A 20,388-nucleotide genomic window follows, 5' to 3' on the forward strand; every position below is an offset into this window, starting at 1 on the left:
TGGCACCTTAGAGACTAACCAGTTAGTCTCTAACATACATGTGGTGACGCCTGCTCCAATGTGTTGTAATTAGAATGCGTTGGAGCAGACTTGAATCACTCCAGCAGCCTTGGCATCACATGTATTCAGCATACCCGTGCTTCAAAATGGCAGCGAGGGCACTTTAGCTATAGTTCGTTTGATGAGCGCCTCCACTGTCATTTTCAAGTGCAGGATGCTAAATACATAAGGTGCTGTGGGCACTTTCACTAGAGCGAGACCCAAGAGCCACCCTAATTAAGGCACACCCTGGAGCACATGTAAAGACACCCTAAGGTGTTGTCTTGCTTTGTTTTCTGCCTGGCTTCAAACTAACATGGCCAACAACCTGAGACTGGAAAGTGAGGGGGGTGGTGTTACAAGGCAGGAGAGGTTAGGAAGTTGGGTGCATTTTAGCAGAGGAGGGATACCAGGATGTAGGCGGGAAGGTACCTTTAGTTTTTTTCACTAGTTGCCCATTTTTGTATTACCCTGCTAGGATTTAAATTAAGTCTGGTTCTTCTACATCACTAAGTTTCAGAAGAGACATGAGAAGAGGAGGGAGGAAGATGAGCATACATACTATACCGAGGGGAAAAAAGCATTTTTCTTTCTTAGCTTCATCACTATTCCCCTTGCTATACAGTGATATCAGATGTGGGGACTAAGCATTAAGGCATTTCCTAATGCTTGTGCTCTTTCTGCACACCAGTTGTAACAGATTTGGAAGCATTTTCACTAGGCACTTTCTGCTCTGTGCCAGCATCAGAGAAGGACCTTTGTCCATGACCCCCAGAAATAGGAAATCCAACCAACCTCACGCTTTACTGAAATGGTTACTGAAACCCCAGTGTGTTCAGATTAGACTATTCTGCTGCGGCTACAAGCGAGCTACCCCCAGCCAAACCTGTCTTTAGAAGCAAAAGAACAGAAAAGGTGGAAGGAGATATCATTATAGATTTTCCCTCAGATGTATGTCTCTAAGGATGCTTTAGTTCTGAGGTAGTTATTAACAGTTCAAAACTCCAGTAAGCTGTGGATGGCTGAAATGGTACAGTCCAATTCTGCCTTTGTGGTCATATATATAACTGTGTGAAAGTCACTGGGCCAAATTCAGCTGTGGTGCAACTGCACTGACTTATTTAGAGTTGCACCAGTTTATGTCGCACCTGAATTCAATGGAGTTGTGAGTCTACAGAGAGCAGTATTTGGCTCTCCCGGGTGACTGGTGGAAAGCAGTGCTAGTGGTTCTTCATTAGCCCTGAAAGGTCCTGATCACTCTGCCCCACTCTAGCAAAGCGCTTGAGATAAGAATGTGAGTCATTCTATTAAAGTCAAGGATACAAATCACATTTGTAACCTGGAGAATGTGCTGAAGTGCTTGGCAGGATCAAACCCACTTCTAGCAGCCACCAAGGGTGGGGCTTTAAAGTGAATTTCTTCCTCTGCAGCCTAGCACACTTGTTTCCTGTACCTTTCAGCCAGGTCTGCTACGGTAAAGCCTGCAGCTCTTGGAGAGAATGGACTTGAACTTAGCCACTGTCTTCACTGTTCTTGCAATTGTAGTTATTCAGACATCTGAGGGTAAGTCAGATTGTACATTAGCAATTTGCTGCAGTTATGTTAAGTTTCTTAATCAGAAAGTGAAGTGTCTCTATTCAGAAATGAAACTGTTTAAAACTTCAGGACTCTGGGAGTGATCCAAGGTGATAGCTCTGTTCTCTGTACCATAAGCTGGGAAAATGTTAAGGGTGACAGCCTGATAAAAGCAACAGCATCACTCCTATTTATGTCCTTGGGACCAGGATTTCAGCTCATCACCTTTTCTGAAACAAAAGGCAGTTGGAGAGCAGATAGTGGACTTTGTGATGCCACAGTGTAGCTTCAACAAGGAAATGACAGGTCCTTAGAAAAGTTAATTACAGTGAAGTATTTGTCACCGTAAACTTTGCTAAGAACTTTGCAGTTGTAGCACTGCAACCTAGCATAGCATTGCAGACCTTTGAAGTGAATGATGTGCTGAAGCCCCTGGCTAAGATTTCATCACCAGTCTCTTTGGGGTGTCGCTACCTTGGCTGCAGTTCACTCCTTGAGCTTTTTGTCACCTACTGGATCTCTAGGACTTCCCATATAATCGGGGAGCAATTTTTTGTTGTCCTTTTGATTGACTAAGTTGTACCAGAAGGAAGTTTTTATCTCTGTTCTATGAGACACTTCAGGAGGGCAAAGTTACTCACAGGCAGAAAGCTAGGTCTGCCGGATCCCTTGCTTATAGACTTAATCATCACTGTGTGTAACAGGTGCCACATTTCTGGAAGTTTTATAGCTATAATGTAGCAAAGTCTGTTTTTCATCTTCTCACACTTTAACCAACAGATTAAGCTGTTGTAACTTGCAGCCTGTTTACATACATAGAGTGTTGCTGGGGGATAGTGCTCATCCTGTGGATTTTTATATTTTTCTTATAATTTTCTATTGGAAAGTCATCTCCCTCTGTCCTTGGGGAGGTTAATCAGATCTTTCCCAAGGTCAGGACATTGAAGAGCCTGATTCAGTGAGAAGTTACACTCCCAGCCCCTGGTGTCTTTGGTGAGACGAGAGGTTGCACAGCCCCTTGCAGAAGCTGATTATAAATAGTTTTAAATCTGCCTTAAAACTCTGCCTGTTAAAATGGCTTCTGTGCCTGCCGGACTGGAAGGTTGTGTGAACTCTGTTCCACCTGATTTCGTCACTGGGCAGTCTGCAGAAGCTTGCACAACAGGTGCAAAGTGTTAAAGCAGGGGTACAGTGACTTCTCCTAAGATGTGTCCTTCTATTCTCTGGCTGTCAAATAGGTCAGGATATCTACATCACTTATTTTTCTTATGCAGACATACTCTGCCTTTAATAACAGTAATTAAACAATAGACAGGCCAGTTAAATCCTGATTTGTGTAAAGTTTGCCCCTTCTCCCATCCCTCATCTTCTCCTCTCAGGGCATGTTCCCACATATAGGGGCATGTGGTTGTCACAGCAAAACCGCTGCTTTTTTGTTGCTGCGCACACCCCTGCACGTGGAGTTGGTGCAGGACAAATTGTCTCAGGTGGGGTAGAGGAGGCTGGGACTAGCACCAGTGCTGGCCCCAGCAGCCTTACCTAGGATTGTGGGGGTCTTCCAAGGCAGCAGTGGCAGCAATCCAGCTGCTCAGAGCTTGACTGGCAGCCAGAGCACGGCTGTGGCTGGCCAGGCTCCGTTTCTGGCTGCACATGCTGCTGCCGCATGTGCCACACTGCTTGTTTTAGCAGCAGGGGATTTTTTGGCATCAGGATCTCCCAGTATCAAAAAACCCTTGCTGCCCTGCAAATTAGTGTGGGTGCACATGCACTGCATGCAATTTGCGGTGCCTCAAACAGATTTGAGGCATTGCAGACTACATGTACGCACTCATTGGGGTACGCCCTCATTCTCTATCCCAGGGGTGGGCAAAATGCAGCCTGTGGGCTGGATGTGGCCCTCCTGGCCATTCTATCCAGCCTGCAGGGACCCTAAAAAATTTAGAAAATACATATTTATCTACCCGATACCTGTCATGCGGCCCTCAACGGCTTGCCAAAACTCAGTTAGTGGCCCTCTGCTTGAAATAATTGCCTGCACCTGCTCTATCCACTCTGCTCCAGTTTGGAACTAGAGAAAACACAAGGACTTGTAAAGTCATTGAGCCAAATTCTGCTCTCTGCTACACTTTTACTTTAGCCAAGTGGTTCAGATATAACAATCAAATCTGGCCCTCAAAGGTTCTCATCTGTGTGAGTTTTTTCCCTTGCTTGTTTTCAATAGATTTGGTCTGGGTTCAACAGGATAAAGGGGCGCCCTCTGGTGACTAAAATAATACCTGTGAATTCGTATGAAGTAGAACAGAGAGGCACCTGTCTAATCTAATACAAGCAATAAAATAATCAGTAAAACGTTGCAAGATTAACACCTGTTGTCTGGGAAAATCAGTGCAGGAGAAATTAGATGAACTTCCATGGATTTTCGTGGATTTACAAGTTAACCCAAGCGGCACCTGGTGGTGCAATAGTTAGAAAGCAAGGAAAATTACGTTTTTGGGCATGTGTCAGATCCACGTTACAAATTTAAAATGATAAAAATAGCTCTCATGGAAGAAATTCAGGAGCTAAAAATAAAATAGGTGTTTTAAATTACCATGATAAAAAAAATCTAAAACGATAAAATCAGCTGATAACATAGACACAGACGATATTTAGCTAGCTTAATGGTGGTTTTTGTCATGTGGACACAGGAAAAGTATAACGTGGAAACAGGAGAGGTGTCATGTGGACAAGCGCCCTGAGTTCTCAACCTTCTTTGTACCAGGACCCATTAGTAAATGTTGATGGCCAGTCCAAACCCAGTGCCCCTCACTCCTGGCCCGCTGCTCCCCACCAGTGTGTGGAGCAGGGGATCAGTGCATATGGGGTGGGGTGGCCCCAAGCAGCCCCTTGCAGGCTGGAACTCTGCCAGCCTGCAAGGGAAAGGCCACATTTTCCCATGTATTTCTTCTTTAAACAAAAATTGATTTTTAAAGTTGGTTTACGAACCTTTCGTATATTCTTGCAACCCACTTTTGAGTCATCACCCATGCGTTGAGAAATGCTGAAGTAGAATTACTGTAGCCACAATGGTCCAGGGAACATAAGAGAAACAAGGTTAATATTTTTATTGGACTAATTACACAATTGGAAGAGATATTAGACAAGCTTTTGGGTAAAAAAAATTATTTCCCAGGGCAAATATGAGGATGGTGAATTTTGAGCTTGTCTAACAGCTCTTCTGGCTATATAGTTCATTTGATAAAAAATTATTACCCAACAAATCCTGGTCCTCACAGTGCTCCTGAATGCAGCTTTGCAGCAACAAGTCTTCAAAGAAAATATGAGGCTGTGTCTAGAAATCACGAGATTAACTAAAAAAATAATGAGGTTTAAAATGTATGTTAGGTGGTTTTTAATTTGCCTTCCCTGGCAGTGTTTCTTAAGCTTTTAGAGTATGTATCTGGGTCACATTTTAAAGTTCTTCTCTGTACTTATGAAGGCAAGAAATTTACTTTAAAAATTAAAACTGAAATTCTCATGGAATTACAGGGCAATGGGGATTTGCAAAAATAACTCTAAACAGTGATAGGGTTGTGAGTTGGCAACACTGTAAGTAGAAGACAAAATTGTGCAGCCTCGTGCATAAGGGGTCTTCACTGAATTTTGAAGTAGTGGATCTGAGTTTGAGTTGTTACCTTTCAGGTTGGGTGCATGGAGGTTGCCTTTTGGGGTTCCAGGGTAGCTGTACTGGCACAGCTAGAGGCAAGGAAATTTGGGGCATTATTGCCTGATCAGCATTAACAAATGAGTAGTAAGTGCAAAGCGTTAACTGAAGTGAATTCTAACACATGCCAGTAAAAAAAAAGTATAAAAAGAGAACTAAAACCCCCAAAATATTGACAATTAGAAAGGTTTAAAAATACATGATAAGGGCTCCAGGCAAACTGCCAGTCATTGAACAATGGAAGTGAATTGTACAATTATATAAATACTGTACCAGTAAGTGTAAACTGGCAATGTGGGGAGGGGCAAGGGAGCACAATGTATTTAAAAGAACTGAAAATTTCTTACTGTCATCCTTATTGGCATATCGTGCACTTCCCTTTCAGGCTTGTATGTTCTTACAGTAGGGCCAAGTCCTTCAAACACTTAAACAGTCATGTAAATCAAAGATGCAAGTAGGTCATATGAGCACATGACTGCTGGGAGGCCTCATTGCCCCACTGTAAGTCCCAGGAAGTTCCAAGTACAGCGAAAGTACCCTCACAGCTTGTCTTCACTACAGCACTTTGCATGAGTTGCTCAAGCCTAGCTCTGTATCGCAACAGAGTTCCTCTGCCAAGAACTGCAAAACAAGCTGCTTCAAACAAGAGATCCACACCCACAGTGCCTTTGTATGTAGTTACTGTCAGGGTCTGACATAGTTTGTACTCCTGTTGAAAGCCATTTCACATCCCAGTAAGTTCATTGTGTACTAATGTTCATGTGACTCCATCTGGGCTATATACTACTTGGCAATCATACAGCTGCCTCCTCAGACCACTTCACACCCTGCCAGCCTGACGGGACATTTATCTGTGTCTCCTCTATTGCTATAGGATCCTGGTGAATAGTATCACCTCTTCGTTTAAACTTTGTTTAGCCTGGTTGCATGTATGTGCTCCTGGAGTCAATATAAATAGAATTTTTCTCTAGTCCTGTGCTTTGTGGTGCATCAACCTGGAATGGGCAGGGACTCTGGATCTCTTCACACTCAAGGAGAGGTGAAAGTTTAGAAAGGCTTGGCCTGGACGCTGAAATATTAACATTTTTTTAGCTTGTACTTAAGGTTCGGTTGAACAGTGTAACATGGAAACAAACATAGGAACAAAGGACATGACAATGGCCTGTAAAAAAACAAGGACAAAAGCCAGATCATTGGTAGTGCACAAGCCACCGTTCAGTCCGTATTGCAAGGAGTTGGACTGGATTTGGACCTGAGGAAGGTGAGGGACCTCAACAGTGCCACGGAGGTGAATGGGTGACCTCAGTATGTTGATTGTGGGGCACTGCCATTTTAGGTGGCTCTAAGCTACGACACTGGCCACGTTCTTACTTCAGTTCTTCATGTGACTCACACCCCCACCTTTCACATGTTCAAAGGGGTGAGCACGTACTTGGCAATGACCTGCCTGCCAGTCACAGGCCTCTCCACCTATTCTGTCTTCTGGTTCTCTCCTCTGTCTTTGCTACTGAGTCACCTTCCCACACTGTACACTCACTCTTGCTGATGCTGTTCCACAATAATAGAGTAGTCTACTTTGCTAGAGCTAGCCCACTAACCAACTCCTACCCTCCTTCCCAGCTCTTCCTGTCATTCTCCCCGCCAACTGCGGTTAATGGGAGCCACACCCTCTAACCTAGTGTAAACTGCTTCTCAGTCAAGCCAGAAAATAAATCAATAAGTCAATTCCATCAAGGAAATTCATTTGCTTCCCAGCACTTGTAACAGGACACCAACCCTGCTAACCCCCAGAATGCCAAATGCTCATTGCAACGCTGCACTTCACAGCAGGTTCTCAGCAAATTTTAGATAATGAAGATACTCTAGGGCAGTGCTTCTCAAAGTGGTGGTCCGCGGACCGGTGCCGGTCTGCGAGCCACTGGTTGCCAGTCCACAGCAAGTTGCCAGGAAAGAAAGAAAGATATTTTCAGAAGCATAACATAGATATGTTATAGCGCTACAATTCGTACATTCCAACACTGCAGGTGACGTCACATCGTGCAAGGTGAGGAAAGAGAAAGAAACAGCTGGTTGCGCGTTTGTGTAGCGCTGTTACATACAGTTGCTGCCACTGGCTGAACCAGGCACCAGTCCCTGGCCCACTGGAAAAAAAAATTACCGGTCTGCCACATCAGATAGTTTGAGAAGCACTGCTCTAGGGCCTAGGCAGGCTTCCACATTGCAAAGCCAAGGCTGCTTCCTCCCTTGTTTTGCAATAGCAAGCTATTTATTCCCTTCCAGCCACACAGAGCATCAGGAGGCATGTTTCTGTGTAACATGAATGCATATCTTGGTGGTTTTCCCCTAGCTTTTGTAAATAGGTTGTAATGATTGCAGATCTCTGCCATGTGAGCCCACCTGCAGTGGGCCAGTGACTGCAGTGACTAACTTGATCCTCCCATCTACCCACACCAAACAGGCTTGTTTGTCTGTAGCAAACTGAAGGGGTAAATTTTCAGAAGGGCGGTGAAGTAGGTAAGGAGCATCTTGCTGTGATGTGCTGGCTTCTCACAGGGCTCCAGCAAAGCGCTCTGAGGTTCTGCAGCCACTGGTAGCTATCCCAGATTCACAGCACAAACCTCTTGCCCCCAGTGATGGCCAGGAATGTGTCTCCACAGGTACTTGTAACATGTTCAATATCTTTGCAGTGCCATGTGTGTTATTGCTCTGCTTCTAAAGCAGAACTTAAAAAGAATGACTTTCAAGCTGAATCATTCATTACAAGCATAAAAAAGCATGATTGGTATGAGAGTAACAGAGTCTTCTAAAGAGGTCGGATATGCAAGAAGAGGTCCGTTAGGAAGGGAGAGAGGTATGCAGGTAGAGATAAGGCTTCTGGGTTTCACTTCTCTGACTTCCTTGAGTCAGTCTATCAGGTTCCAAGCAGAAGCTTAAGGGAGATTTATTTTTTGTATATGTGGTTGAAGGGCTCTTTGCTTCCCTATAAATCAAGAGCTTTGTGTGGGGAGGAACTGCAAGGAGTTCCTTCAATAGGTCTCCAGGGGAATGGCTGAATGACTTAGATCAGTTGGGAGCAGGGTGGGGGGGGAATATTTTGGCAGGTTTGCCAGAAACTAGCACACCCACCCCCCTTGCCAGGTGCCACTCTGTGCTCTCTGACCAAGTTTCTGCTCTGCTTTCTGTTTCCTGCCCTGTGCTCCCTGCCTGATCTGATGCTCTGCTTTCTGCTCCATGCCCTATCTGACACTGTGCTGCCTGTCCCCTCCAATCTACCATATGCTACACAGAGGTTGCCACAGGTTGACCACCCCTGACTTAGATCTTCATAAATAAAGGGCGCATCTGCAAGTACATTTAAGCATGACTAAATTTACTGTGCATTAAACTAATGCACAGTAAGTGATTTTTGGCAGGCATCTATACATGGCACTAAATCTAGTGCCAAGTCCCTTCAGCCCTGCCATGTACCTCTGTGGCTGCTGGGGGGAGCTCCAGCCTCCAGCCACATGGCTGCCAACACTTGGCAGCTATGTTGAAGCCAGAGCCAGCTGCCAGCACTTGGCAGCCATCTTGGAAAAACAGCCCTGCCCTCTGATTCCTGGCCAGCCCCTTCCCTGCCCAGGAGGTGTACCCAGAGCAGGGGCAGCACATGGCAGCTCCGTCCTTGCCCACCCTGCCTCCCTATGCCATGGCTGCTCCAGCCTGTGCCCCTGCCTCTGCCAGTGACGACCAGTGCCCTGCACTCCTGCCATGGTGCTGGCTCTGCTAGCCCCAGCAGGCACCCCCCCACCCAGGCCCCCTGACAGCCGTGCACCTGCCAGTGGGGGCCAGGGCACCAGCTGCGGGATGCCCTGCCTGACCCCCTGTTCCAGCACTCCCCGCTCCAACCCGCCTGCCATGCCACCCAAACATCCTCTACCCCCCGTCTACCCCTAGCATCTCTCAGGACATGTGCACAGTTGAAACAAAAAAACTTTATTTACCTAATAACACCCCCCTCCATCCTTCCCCCCTCCCCCTCTCAACAAACAACCTCCTCCTCTCCCCCAACCAACAGAGCCCCCCCATCCCTCTCCCCAACCACCAATAATAAAAATCCACTTAGAAGTGGAAAACTATGTACAATTGGAAAACTATTTGCAACATCATTGGTTTTTGAGCCCAGAGTGGGGAGCTGTGGGGAGGGGAGGGCCTAGGGGGCAGAGCCTGGGGACAGGTACCAGCACCCCAGCCTCAGGATGTTCCCCCATGGGCCTGGGGGCCATGGCAACCCCCGTGGGTGGCAGCCTCATGCATGGCCAGGTCTTTGAGCGCATGGTGCAGGGAAGAGTGGCAGGGCTGAGCCCAGGCAGGCGGCGGCAGGTCCAGGGCAGGGCCAGGCCAGGGGGTCTGGCAGGCAGGAGGTGCCCGAGGACCCCCTCCCAGGCCCAAGTGGGGGCCTGCTACAGGGCGGCAGGTGGGACCCAGGGGCCCTGCAGAGCCACGGGCAGGGGTCAGGCAGTGGGAGGTATGGATGCCACTGCCAGGCCCAGGAGGGTGTCCAGGGCCTGGCAGTCAGCATCCCCCTGCTGCTGGAGCAGCTCCATTCAGATCCAGTGAGCCCCCAGTCCCATACCTCCACCCAGACAACGTCTTCCGCCTGCCAGGCCTGCTCTTCCGCCTTCTGCTTCTCTGCCACCACCCACTGGAGCAAGAGCAGCTAGCGCATCCGGACAGTGTCAGCGGTGCATGGCGTTGACTCAGAGCCTGCATCTCCACTGGGCTGGTGGGCTCTTCCCCATGTCCAGATGTTGGCTCTACAGAGGCAAGAAACAGAAGCCTTTTGTGCCAGTTTGTGACATTTCAGAGAGATGTTCTGGACTAATGACCATGTGCTGCCCAGGGACCATGGTAAGCTGGCTGGGCAGGCTTGGGCTTAGGCAGCTGCTGCCTGAGCCCCACATCCCCACTTACTCCCCTGGGGCTAGCAACCTGCCACAGGCAGCAGAAGGCTGGGGCTAAAGGGGCTCAACCCCGCCAAATGCAGGGCAGTGGGTAGGGCTGCAAGGCAGCACAGCTATGGGCTCTGGGCGACAGCAGCAGGGTGGGAAGGGGTGTGCACACAGCCAGAATCACAGCCTGGCATATGGATGACTGATGTCCCAGCACAACAGACAAGTACCAGTCTACTTCTGGCCAGAGGGGGGCGGGGGGCAGATCAAGGCCCCACAGTGAGGGAGGGAGTGGAGCACAGGCAGGGGCTGGGGTGAATGGGGCACTGGCCAGACTAGGTGGTGAGACAGTCAGAGCCCAGGCAGCTCATCCAGGCATTGGGGGGGGCTCCCGCCGCTGTGCACACCCAGGTGAAGGCCCGAGGGGCATGTGCCCCCCGATCTATGTGTGGACTGGAGGCTGCTGCCACCACAGACTGGGCTTTGCACGCCACTGCACTGGGAGCAGCATGATGCCATGTGCATCCTGCCACCAGGCGGGCAGGGGGCATGGTGCAGCCCAGGGGTGGGACACACATGGCGTCATGCCACTCCCGAGGCACCTGCAGCAGTGCACTTATCCCACGGTGCAGTAGCAGCCCTGTGCATAGATGGAAGTGGTGGGAGCCCCCCCATGTTCCTGGATAAGCCGCCTGGGCTCCAATTGTCCCACCACCAGGCCAGGCAGGGGCCCCATTCACCCCTGCCCATGCCCCGCTCTCTCCCTCACTGCGGTGGCTTCAATCTGCCTTCCCAACCCCTTCTCTCTCCCCACACCCCTTCCTGCACAGCCTTACCTGCTGGGCAAGGGTGGGCGTGAATGCACCTACGTATGCTCAGTCCCCACAAATAAGAGAGGCAACCTTGTGGCTGCCTATAAGTTCATCATGGGGGAACAGAAGGGAACTGGTGAGGCTTTACTCACCAAGGCACCCCTGGGGGTTACAAGAAATAATGGCCATAAGCTAGCAGAGAGCAGATTTAGACTAGATATTAGGAAGAACTTCTTCACAGTTCGAGTGGCCAAGGTCTGGAACGGGCTCCCAAGGGAGGTGGTGCTCTCCCCTACCCTGGGGGTCTTCAAGAGGAGGTTAGATAAGCATCTAGCTGGGGTCATCTAGACCCAGCACTCTTTCCTGCCTATGCAGGGGGTCAGACTCGATGATCTATTGAGGTCCCTTCCGACCCTAACATCTATGAATCTATGAATTTTTTTCTCCCTCTGCCTACGTGACCTGCTGTGTGCTGGCTGCAGTCATCCTGTCTCCCCTGCTCCCTTCCTAGGGTGGGCCAGGCCAGGCTGTTGGCAGCTCCAAGCCCCACTGCCCCCCGCTCTCTCTGCAGGCCAACCACTCTGCCGTGCTGCAGCCCAGCCCACAGTGCCCGGCCTTGGGGCACGTGCGGCTCCTGGACAACTGGGGCGAGGAGCTGGCTGTGCCTGCGCCCTCCCTGCTGGAGGGGCAGTCGGGCAGGGGTGGGGACTGGGATGGCCCCCCACTCAGTGCAAGACTTATTATATGTCTGGGGCTCACAAGGTTGGCAGCTTGGTGCAGACCTCCCCATTGGTATGGGTGACCAGCTGCACCATGACTGTAGCCCATGGCGTGTGGTGAGCCAGCACCTGGCCAGGGGCTGTTGGCTGGCAGTGATGTTGCTGGCCGCTCCTTGTGCAGGGGGGCTGGGGCTGTGCCAAGGGTGAGGCAGCTGCTGGCCAGGGCTCCCTGAGCTGCCAGTGGATGCAGCATCTGGGGAGGAGGACGGGGTGGGGTGCTGAAGGTCCAAGGGCTCCTCCTCCGGTGTTGTGTCACCAGAGGGGTTGTGGGGTGGGGGCTCGGGAAGGCTGCCCCTGCTGGGTCACAGGGTTGTGACCTAGATCCCAGGGCACCAAAATACGGACCAGCTGCCACATTAAGGCCATGGTCTTGTAGGCATGACTGAACTGATGATTGTAATCAGTTATGGCCATCCACTGTGCCCACAAGGCCTTGACCTTAATGAGTCACTGCTGTGCTGACCCAGGGATTGTATTAAGTCACGTGTTCAGCTATGGTGGGACTCATCCATGGAGATAATACAAGTTTAAGATTCTGGTGCAGTGCCGGGCTGGACCAACAGTCAGGCATTGTCACCTCAGCATCACACTGGAGCCAATTCAAGGCTGCTAGTGGCAGAGACCCAGCCTGCCCTGTGGATTCAGCAGCAGATACAACACCCTTTCCTGGGCTCAGCTCCCTCTGCCCATTTCCAGCAGCAGAGGCCCAGCTCACCTCAGTGTGCTTGGGGAAGGTGTTGCCTGGCTGGGCAGTGCTAGGCATGCACCATGGACAGCACAGGCTCCAGGCATGGGTGTTACATGTCCTCACGGGCAGGTGTGTGAGCAGTGACACCCAGTGCTGGGGTCAGTGTCGTGGGGGGACAGGAGGGGAGAAGGAGAGAGAGGAAGAAGTTTTGGGGAGGCAGATGGACCTACTCTGCTGGCACACTCTTTCAGAGGCTCTTAGGGGTAAAACCAATGATTCCGCTATCTACAAGGACTTTGGATCTGACAAACCTGTTCTCTCTCTTCAGTGGAGCTGAGATTTTTTTTTGGTCAGAGAATCTTAGCTGGATAAAAATTAAACTTTTCACAGAAGCGTATCATTCCAGTGGGCATGTTATTGGGATGCTTCACACGCCAGGAATTTCAAAAAGAGAGGGAGAGAGAAATAACCAGTCAATCTGCATTTACCTACCATGTGGGAAATGCAGCTCTATGAGAGTGCAGACCTGAACACTGGTTGCACCCATAAAGTAGTTACAGTGGTTGGGGGCAACTCTCCAATTTGAAAGACCCATTTTCAGTCCAGCACAGGTAGAAAAAACAATTCCCCAACTTTGAATATTTTCTCAAAATCAAATTTGTGTTTTCTTGCTGGCTGCAAGTCAGGTGGTCTGTCCATCAGGGAAGCTGTTTGCAGTTAAGACAAAGGGAGGCAGGGAGACTAGCTCCAAAGCTGAGACAAATTTCAATCATGGGGCTTTGAGCCCCGGAAATAATGTAAGAAATAGTAGCTAGCAGCTTCAAAGACTCGAACTATGGGGCTTGATTCACCCCAGAACGACTGGGCCCAAACTCTATGGGGCAGATCCTATTCCGCCTATTACACAGCAAGTAGCCCTTATCCATCTAAATGTGATGGCATTCCACACAGCTCAAGTGCCCAAAAAATCAATAATGCAAAAGGTAGATTCCCTTCCTTCTTGCTGCTGTTTATGACTTAATCTTAAGGCTAAGATGATAGCATATTATGAAAGGAGATACTTTAGCTTATTATAAACTGATCTGAACCTTTCTGGATAGGACAGGATATAAATCTCAATACTAATTTTCTAGGGGTTTGGGTTGTAGCCGTGTTGGTCTAAGGAAGGGTTTTTGAACCTGAAAGCTTGCTTAATAACTATTCTCCAACCATTTGGGTTGGTCTAATAAAAGATATCAAATTCACCCAAGGAACCTTGTCTCTCTACTAATTTTCTAGGCATTCTAGCAGGATGGAATGGGATGGCACTAAGCACCACTTAGACATCTAAATAAGTTAAAAGGATTTTGGCCTTCATATTCAGAGGGTCACTAACTTTGGTGATATAGTATAATTTTGTTCCGTCCACAAACATAACCCATCCTTTACATTTTTGTTTTCTGTAAAATGTGTGTCTATGTGGAGTCACAGAGAGATTTGGAAGAACATTGCTCCTTAATTAACTGAGAATGTGTGTGTGCAGAGATCAGGGTATGGTGGTATATAAGGTGGTGGTGGAAAGACTGTCTAGAAGAAGACAGTCTGACTGATCTCAGAGGCTGTAGATCTTTCATTAATCCTTCACAAGATGAGCAGTGACATGTCCTATTCATTTCACTGATGAAAATATTTCTTTTGATATTTAGCTACCATGTTTCCAGTGTCCTTTAACTGTTGTACAAAAGTATCACACCATGTTCCCAGAAGTCTTCTACGGCAAGTACAGATGTATGAAATCCAGAAAGAGGATGGAGTATGCCACTTACCAGCTGTTATGTAAGAGGGTATTTTTCTTGGATGGTTGAATTTTAAAAGGACCAATAGTCACTGGGCCTGGTTTTCAAGTTATGTCAGTGTAACTCTTATTAACTACACTGCTGAAAACACAGTGGAGAGTTAGGACCCATATGTTTTTAAAATTAGCTTTTTCACATTATTAACACCTTGGAGTGCTAAAATTAACCTACATTAAATAAAAATTCACCATTTTCACCATTAATGTTGGTGGATACCTCTTGCACTTCACTTACCATGGACACAGAGAAAAGACATCAAATCAGCTTTACTTTCTTAGTATGAAGTCAAGTGGAAGGCAGGGCAGGGTGGCACTTTAGAGATTAACTGATTCAGAGAGACATACACTTTCATAGGTAACAGGTACATAAGGTACCATCCTGCTCTGGATCGTCATAAAAAAAGAAAAAAACTCAAAACAACAGCTTTACATTTGTTTATTGTAGGTGCATTTACATGTGCATATTAATGTGAAGCAATAAACTCTAGCACTTATCATGTTAAAGTTTATTGTTTCTGGGTGCTGCATTTATATTTGCACCTGAGACCACAGCACCACATCTGGGTCCAAACAGCACGAGTTGGCAGGGGTGAGGGTCAGCTGCTAGTCCGGTACTACTGCTCAGATCAACATGCTGCAGAGGGGCTGGCTGGGGCACATGGGTGCTTCAGTGTGTGGCTAGCTGGCAGGCAGCCCCTGCGCCGATGCACCCTTGTGCCCCAACCAGCCAGGTCAGCATCTACATGTGCATTGCTGTGCACAAAAAAAACCTGCAGCAGGGTAGTACCTGTAAATATTTAGTAGTATTTACAATTATTACCTTGCTCTGGAGTTTATAAGTTTATTGAGGCCTAATAGGGCCCCACATGTAGATACTGAGACATTTAGTGTAAAGCTAATCAGGCAGCTTTGCATTAAACGACTTGTGTAGACATACCCAGTATAGTCTAATCGGTTCCAACTTTTGGCTATCTTCCACTAGCACTATACCATAGCTTTGGTCCTATATCACAGGGGGATGTTTAATTTCAAACCATAAATGAAAATTTTGAATTGAAAAACAATCATGGAAATATTTGCATTCATGTTGTTTCATAAATCTTCAGTTTTATAATATCTATCAGACCGGTTCACTTTACTGCCAGTGTAAATGTACCAGTTTGCACTGTGTGTACTGTCAGGAACTCTGAAGCCTCTCCCTCCATAATTCAGGATATACTGAATGTGGTAGAACTACTACTTGTTTTGAAAGTAAGAGAATCACTGATAGTTGACCTCACACACTTGTTCCACTGTAAATCAGTTAATTGATGCTACTTAAACATTACTAAATGATGACTAATACAAGCATATGTATGTTTTGTTACTTTCAGATATTCCCATTTACCTTCTAGAAATGACTTGGTACTGTTTTATTCTGACACTTGCAGTAGACATTGCTGTTTTTTTTCCTTTCAGCCTTTATGTGAGACATGAATGGTTATGTGCAAGCCCACATAATAAAAATGTTAGAAAATGGCTACAGAAGAATACATCCAAGATTCTTAGAAGAAATGTTCATACTGGGAGGAAGGAGAGAAACAAGAGCAAACACAAAATTAAACACAACATTGTGAAAAACACTACTGGGCTGAAATAAAACCTGTGATGGAGGTATCTGTAGAATGCTACATTGTATCCACTGCAACCCAGAAAAAAACACCAGATTAAGAATTCATGTGCTGGATGACTGCTCAACATTGTGTAGTTACAATCTATAACTTCATAGGCTATAAAAATAATCTTTCAAAAGCCCCAAAGCAAGCTGCAATAGATATCAACTGTACCTATTCTTTATCCCTTTTCAATTGTACCTTGAGATGATCTTGTTTCTGGAGTATTCTACTAGTAAAATAAGGCTGGTAAAGGAAATAGTTGATGAATTAGAAATGACATGTCATTGGCATGTCTACTCTGCCTCATCTGCTGTGACCTCTATAATCTGCAATAGTATGTAACTTCAAACTCTGTAACTGTCTCCCTTGACTTTCAGAGCTGTCCCTTTCATCTTACTCTGATCTCCATTTTAAGATCTCTTTGTGTAAGTCTTCCTCCTTCTCATTCTCCTTTGGGTTTTATCCCTGGTGTTCTCTTCCTTTTAATTTACCTTCTGAGCTTGAACAGAGACCGGGACCATCTTTGTCCTACTGACTCATGAATGGAATTCTCCCAACCTGCCTTCTCCTTTCCAGTTGTGTAGCTACTTCATGTTCTGTCTGGGGGATCACCAGTCATGGCTGCAGCTTGCCAAAATGTCAACTTTGTTTTCTACTTCAACCCTTCTATGCTTCCAGCATTCCTTGCCGCTGACAATCCTCCGTGCCCCTTAGGCTCAAAATCTAGGGGCCCAAGATTCTGGCAGCCTTGCTACCTACTTCTTGCCCTTTTTCTCTGAGTGCTGTCTTTGTGCCTTCTTTCATGTTACCCCCTACTGTTTGGAGTAGTTTCCCAGACTCATTTCTCCAGGTTCCTTCCCTTCTTCAAATGACTGACTTCCTCAGCAAAACATACAAGCCCCAACCCATGGCAGTCAGTTACATTTTCCACTGTACCAAAGTGGAAACAGTGATTAAGGGGAAGTAGGGGATTGAAAATTTAGAAAGTTTGCGGTATCCTTATGAAGAGATATGAGAGAATTAATAGGTCAGGAATGATACAGGTGCTTGTAACAATCACTTGATCTTGCCCCAAAAGGCCAAGAAGTCCAGTATTACTGTAACCCTCATTTTCCTTCCACTGCTCTTCCAATTATTGTTTGTTATTTTTACTTACTGTATCGAGTCTAAAATTAGATTCTTTGTTCCCTGGAGCAACGCTGTCTCTTGTATCTTCTGTAAAGCACACAGGGCACGTTAAATGTTTTTATAACTAATAATGATCTGCATACATATGACAAGGATGCATGCAGGTCACTAGATATCAGAAGCAGACAATGGTTTCCCCAAAACAAAGAAAAATGGCTGTCCTTGGTGAATAGCTGGCTCCCTCAGCTGCTGAAGTGCACTATGATGAAAGAAATAGCAATCGGTAAGAAAAAGCCAAGGCCTGCATCACATCTGTGCAAGTGGGATAGAAGCGTTGGTGGTTTCAAGTCTTCCTCCAGTCCTTACCGGATACAGGGACTAAAGCAGGCCCTGGCACAGGTTGGAGCTGCACCTGCTGGAACTGTTTGTATAAACTCTTCTGCTAACCCAGGATTTCTCCTGACTTCTAACATACCCAGAATAATTCCTGCTACACCACAGTGAGGGAGTCGATGGCACAAATCTAGCTTTCTAGCAGCTGAGAATTCTACCAGGCAGGAAACTGAATTCTCTAGTTGGTCTAATAAAAGATATCGCCTCTACCACACTGACTACCAGGCAGGAAAAATCCTCATCAGGCTGCCTAAGGCAGCTTAAGTCTCCTTTGTACTATTGGAAGATTCCAGCCAGGGCTGAGGCTCTGCCATGAGACTTATTTCTCAAGCTGATATTTTTGGCAGGGCTGTGGCTCAGCAAACTTTCAGCTAGGATACAAAGTCAAGAGTTGCTTCCACACAGAGGTATAGGTTGTAGCTGTGTTGGTCTAAGGACATAGGTAGACAAGGTTCTTTGGGTAAATCTGATATATTTTATTAGACCAACTCAAATAGTTGGAAAAATTCATGTTTGCAAGCTTTTGGGTATAAATACCTTTTGTCAGGCTGAGGAAACATCTGCAGGTGGTGTGTGCTCTTCCTGGATGGAATGAATAGTAAAGAAGCCAGCAGCTGGTATGCATGCAAGAAAGGCAGTCAGTGAAGTTGTAAATTGAGGAGTCAATAGGTGACAGACAGGTTGGGGTTGGGGTTGGGGGGAGGGGAATGAATGGAGCTGGTAAATAGTGGAGAGATACTTGGGGAGTCAAATTTTAGGCAGGTTATAATGTGTCATAAATCCAATGTCTATATTTAGTCCATGATTTTTTTTGTATCAAGGAGTTTGATGAAGTTCATAGGCTTGCCTGCAAAAGGTGTTTTGTAAATCCGCTTTGAGGATTAGAACTGAGAGTTTGGAGAGAGAATGGTTTTCTTGTGAGAAATGTGCCCCTACAGGTAATTGGGTATTTTTGTCTTTGATAGATTTCTGGTGTGTGTTCATCCTGGTGCACAGTTGTTGTTTGGTCTACCCTACACAGATTTTTTTTGCTTCCACACAGATTTTTAAAGGCATCTAGATACCTAAAGATGCAGAAAGGCTCCTAGGGGAATTTTCCAAAGCATCTGGCTAGCTCCCACCTGCATCACTGGGCATCTAAGTATTCTTACAAACCTGTCCCTTGGAACGGAATCCATAACACAGACCAAGGCTGAGGCAATGTTTCTGGGGAATATTTTGTAAATGAAAGGTTACTGCTGCCATAATTTCAGCATGTGTTCTGTGTTAAATAGTATTATGGCTACTGAATATCCATTGGCTATTGCAAATATTAAAATATATTATGTGCTGTATACAAAAATGATTTCTAATCACATTGTGTCAAATGCATTCATTATTGTAAACAGATGGGTGCAATGCCAGATCTGTTGCTTACATAGTCCATTGATTTGCATGCATAGTTTAATATATTGCAAGAAGTTAATTATATAGTTCTGGTCCTAGGCAGAACCCAGTGCATCTACATGTTAATATGCAGCAATAAACTTCAGCACCAGCTCAACATGCTAGCTCAACATGCTGCACAAGGTCTGGCTGGGGCACAAAGGTGCTTCAGTGTGGCACTAGCCAGCAGGCAGCCCCTGCACTGAAGCACCCTCATGCCCCAGCCAGCTGAGTCATTGTCTAAGAGTGTGCTGGTCCTGCCTAACTGGCTGGGCCTCTACTCCCAAGAGTTCCCAAAAACAGCCTGCTGCACTGCATGATAGGTGCATGGGCTTAGTCCAATGTCATCACATCACAGTAGCAATTCCAGTTCAAGGATTACAGGATTACTTAATTAGGAACGTTACAGGTTGTTTTTGACTGTGTGTACATTTTCTCATGGCATTGTATAGCCTGAATCTTCACCTCCTGGGTTTTTATGTGTTGAGAAATTATGTATTTATAGCTGAAGCTGCTATGCCATTCTCCTTGCTCCCTCCCCAAATAAGAGACTATACAAATAAACGAGTTGTATTCTAAACAGACATTTTTAGTTTGTTGATGACTGGGATGGCTGTAAGATGTAAGCAATTAAAATATCAAGATCAGTGGCATTATAAGAGCTAGATCCATATGCACCACTAAAATATTTTCACTTACTGGACCAAATCCAGAATAGTTAGGATGGAATAATCTAAAACTTCAGACCACTCTGAATGTCTATTACACCTTAAGCTCCCAAGGACCCAGCAAACCAAATTCAGAAGTGATGAACAAGAAGTTGTAAGGCACGTCACCAATACTGCATGAATCAAAGTTAGACTAGTGTACGTTCTGTTGGGGGCAGGAATTAGGATAGGTTATATCTGTCCTTGAAATGCCTCACTCTGTACAGGTTTCCCTTGCCAACCACTGTTTTGAGTATCCATGCTGCAGAGGGGGTGGGGTACAGTCGGAAAATACCCCCCACGCCCCTCCTGGCCCTGCTTGTGCCTCTCACTTCCCCCCTCCCCCCACAGCCCCCACAGCCTTGCTAGTGCCCCTCAACCCCAACCCACAGCCTCTTCTCCCCCAGCCCGGCTGGTTTTGCCAACGATGGTTTTGCCAACCACGGGAACTTTCAGGAACTTTACCCCCGTGGTTGGTGAGGGAAGCCTGTAATGTCAAAACACCAGATTGGACTCCTTTAACTTGGTCCACTGTTTCATTTATGTTTGATAAATGCCCAACATACATGTAAAAAATGAAACGTTACCATCCAGTGAATTCTTAAATGCTAAATGTTAAAATGAACTCTTGGAGTAAGATGCTGCCTCATATAACAGTATTTAAACCATAGTCACCAGATTTCTAATAAAACCCTCCTTCATTTGATAAATCTTAGTTT

General features: G+C 46.5%; 1 protein-coding gene across 1 annotated transcript; it reads left to right on the plus strand.

The window, feature by feature from the left end:
- The first annotated feature begins 1,464 nt into the window (after positions 1-1,464).
- On the plus strand, positions 1,465-19,548 carry CCL28 (C-C motif chemokine ligand 28). Its single transcript, XM_006268915.4, has 3 exons — positions 1,465-1,602; positions 14,213-14,342; positions 15,820-19,548. Exons 1-3 carry the CDS (start codon positions 1,539-1,541, stop codon positions 15,998-16,000), a joined length of 375 nt encoding a protein of 124 aa, XP_006268977.1. The 5' UTR covers positions 1,465-1,538; the 3' UTR covers positions 16,001-19,548.
- Positions 19,549-20,388: the final 840 nt, after the last annotated feature.

Source organism: Alligator mississippiensis, chromosome 3 (assembly GCF_030867095.1).
Source record: "Alligator mississippiensis isolate rAllMis1 chromosome 3, rAllMis1, whole genome shotgun sequence".
Taxonomy (NCBI): Eukaryota; Metazoa; Chordata; order Crocodylia; family Alligatoridae; genus Alligator; species Alligator mississippiensis.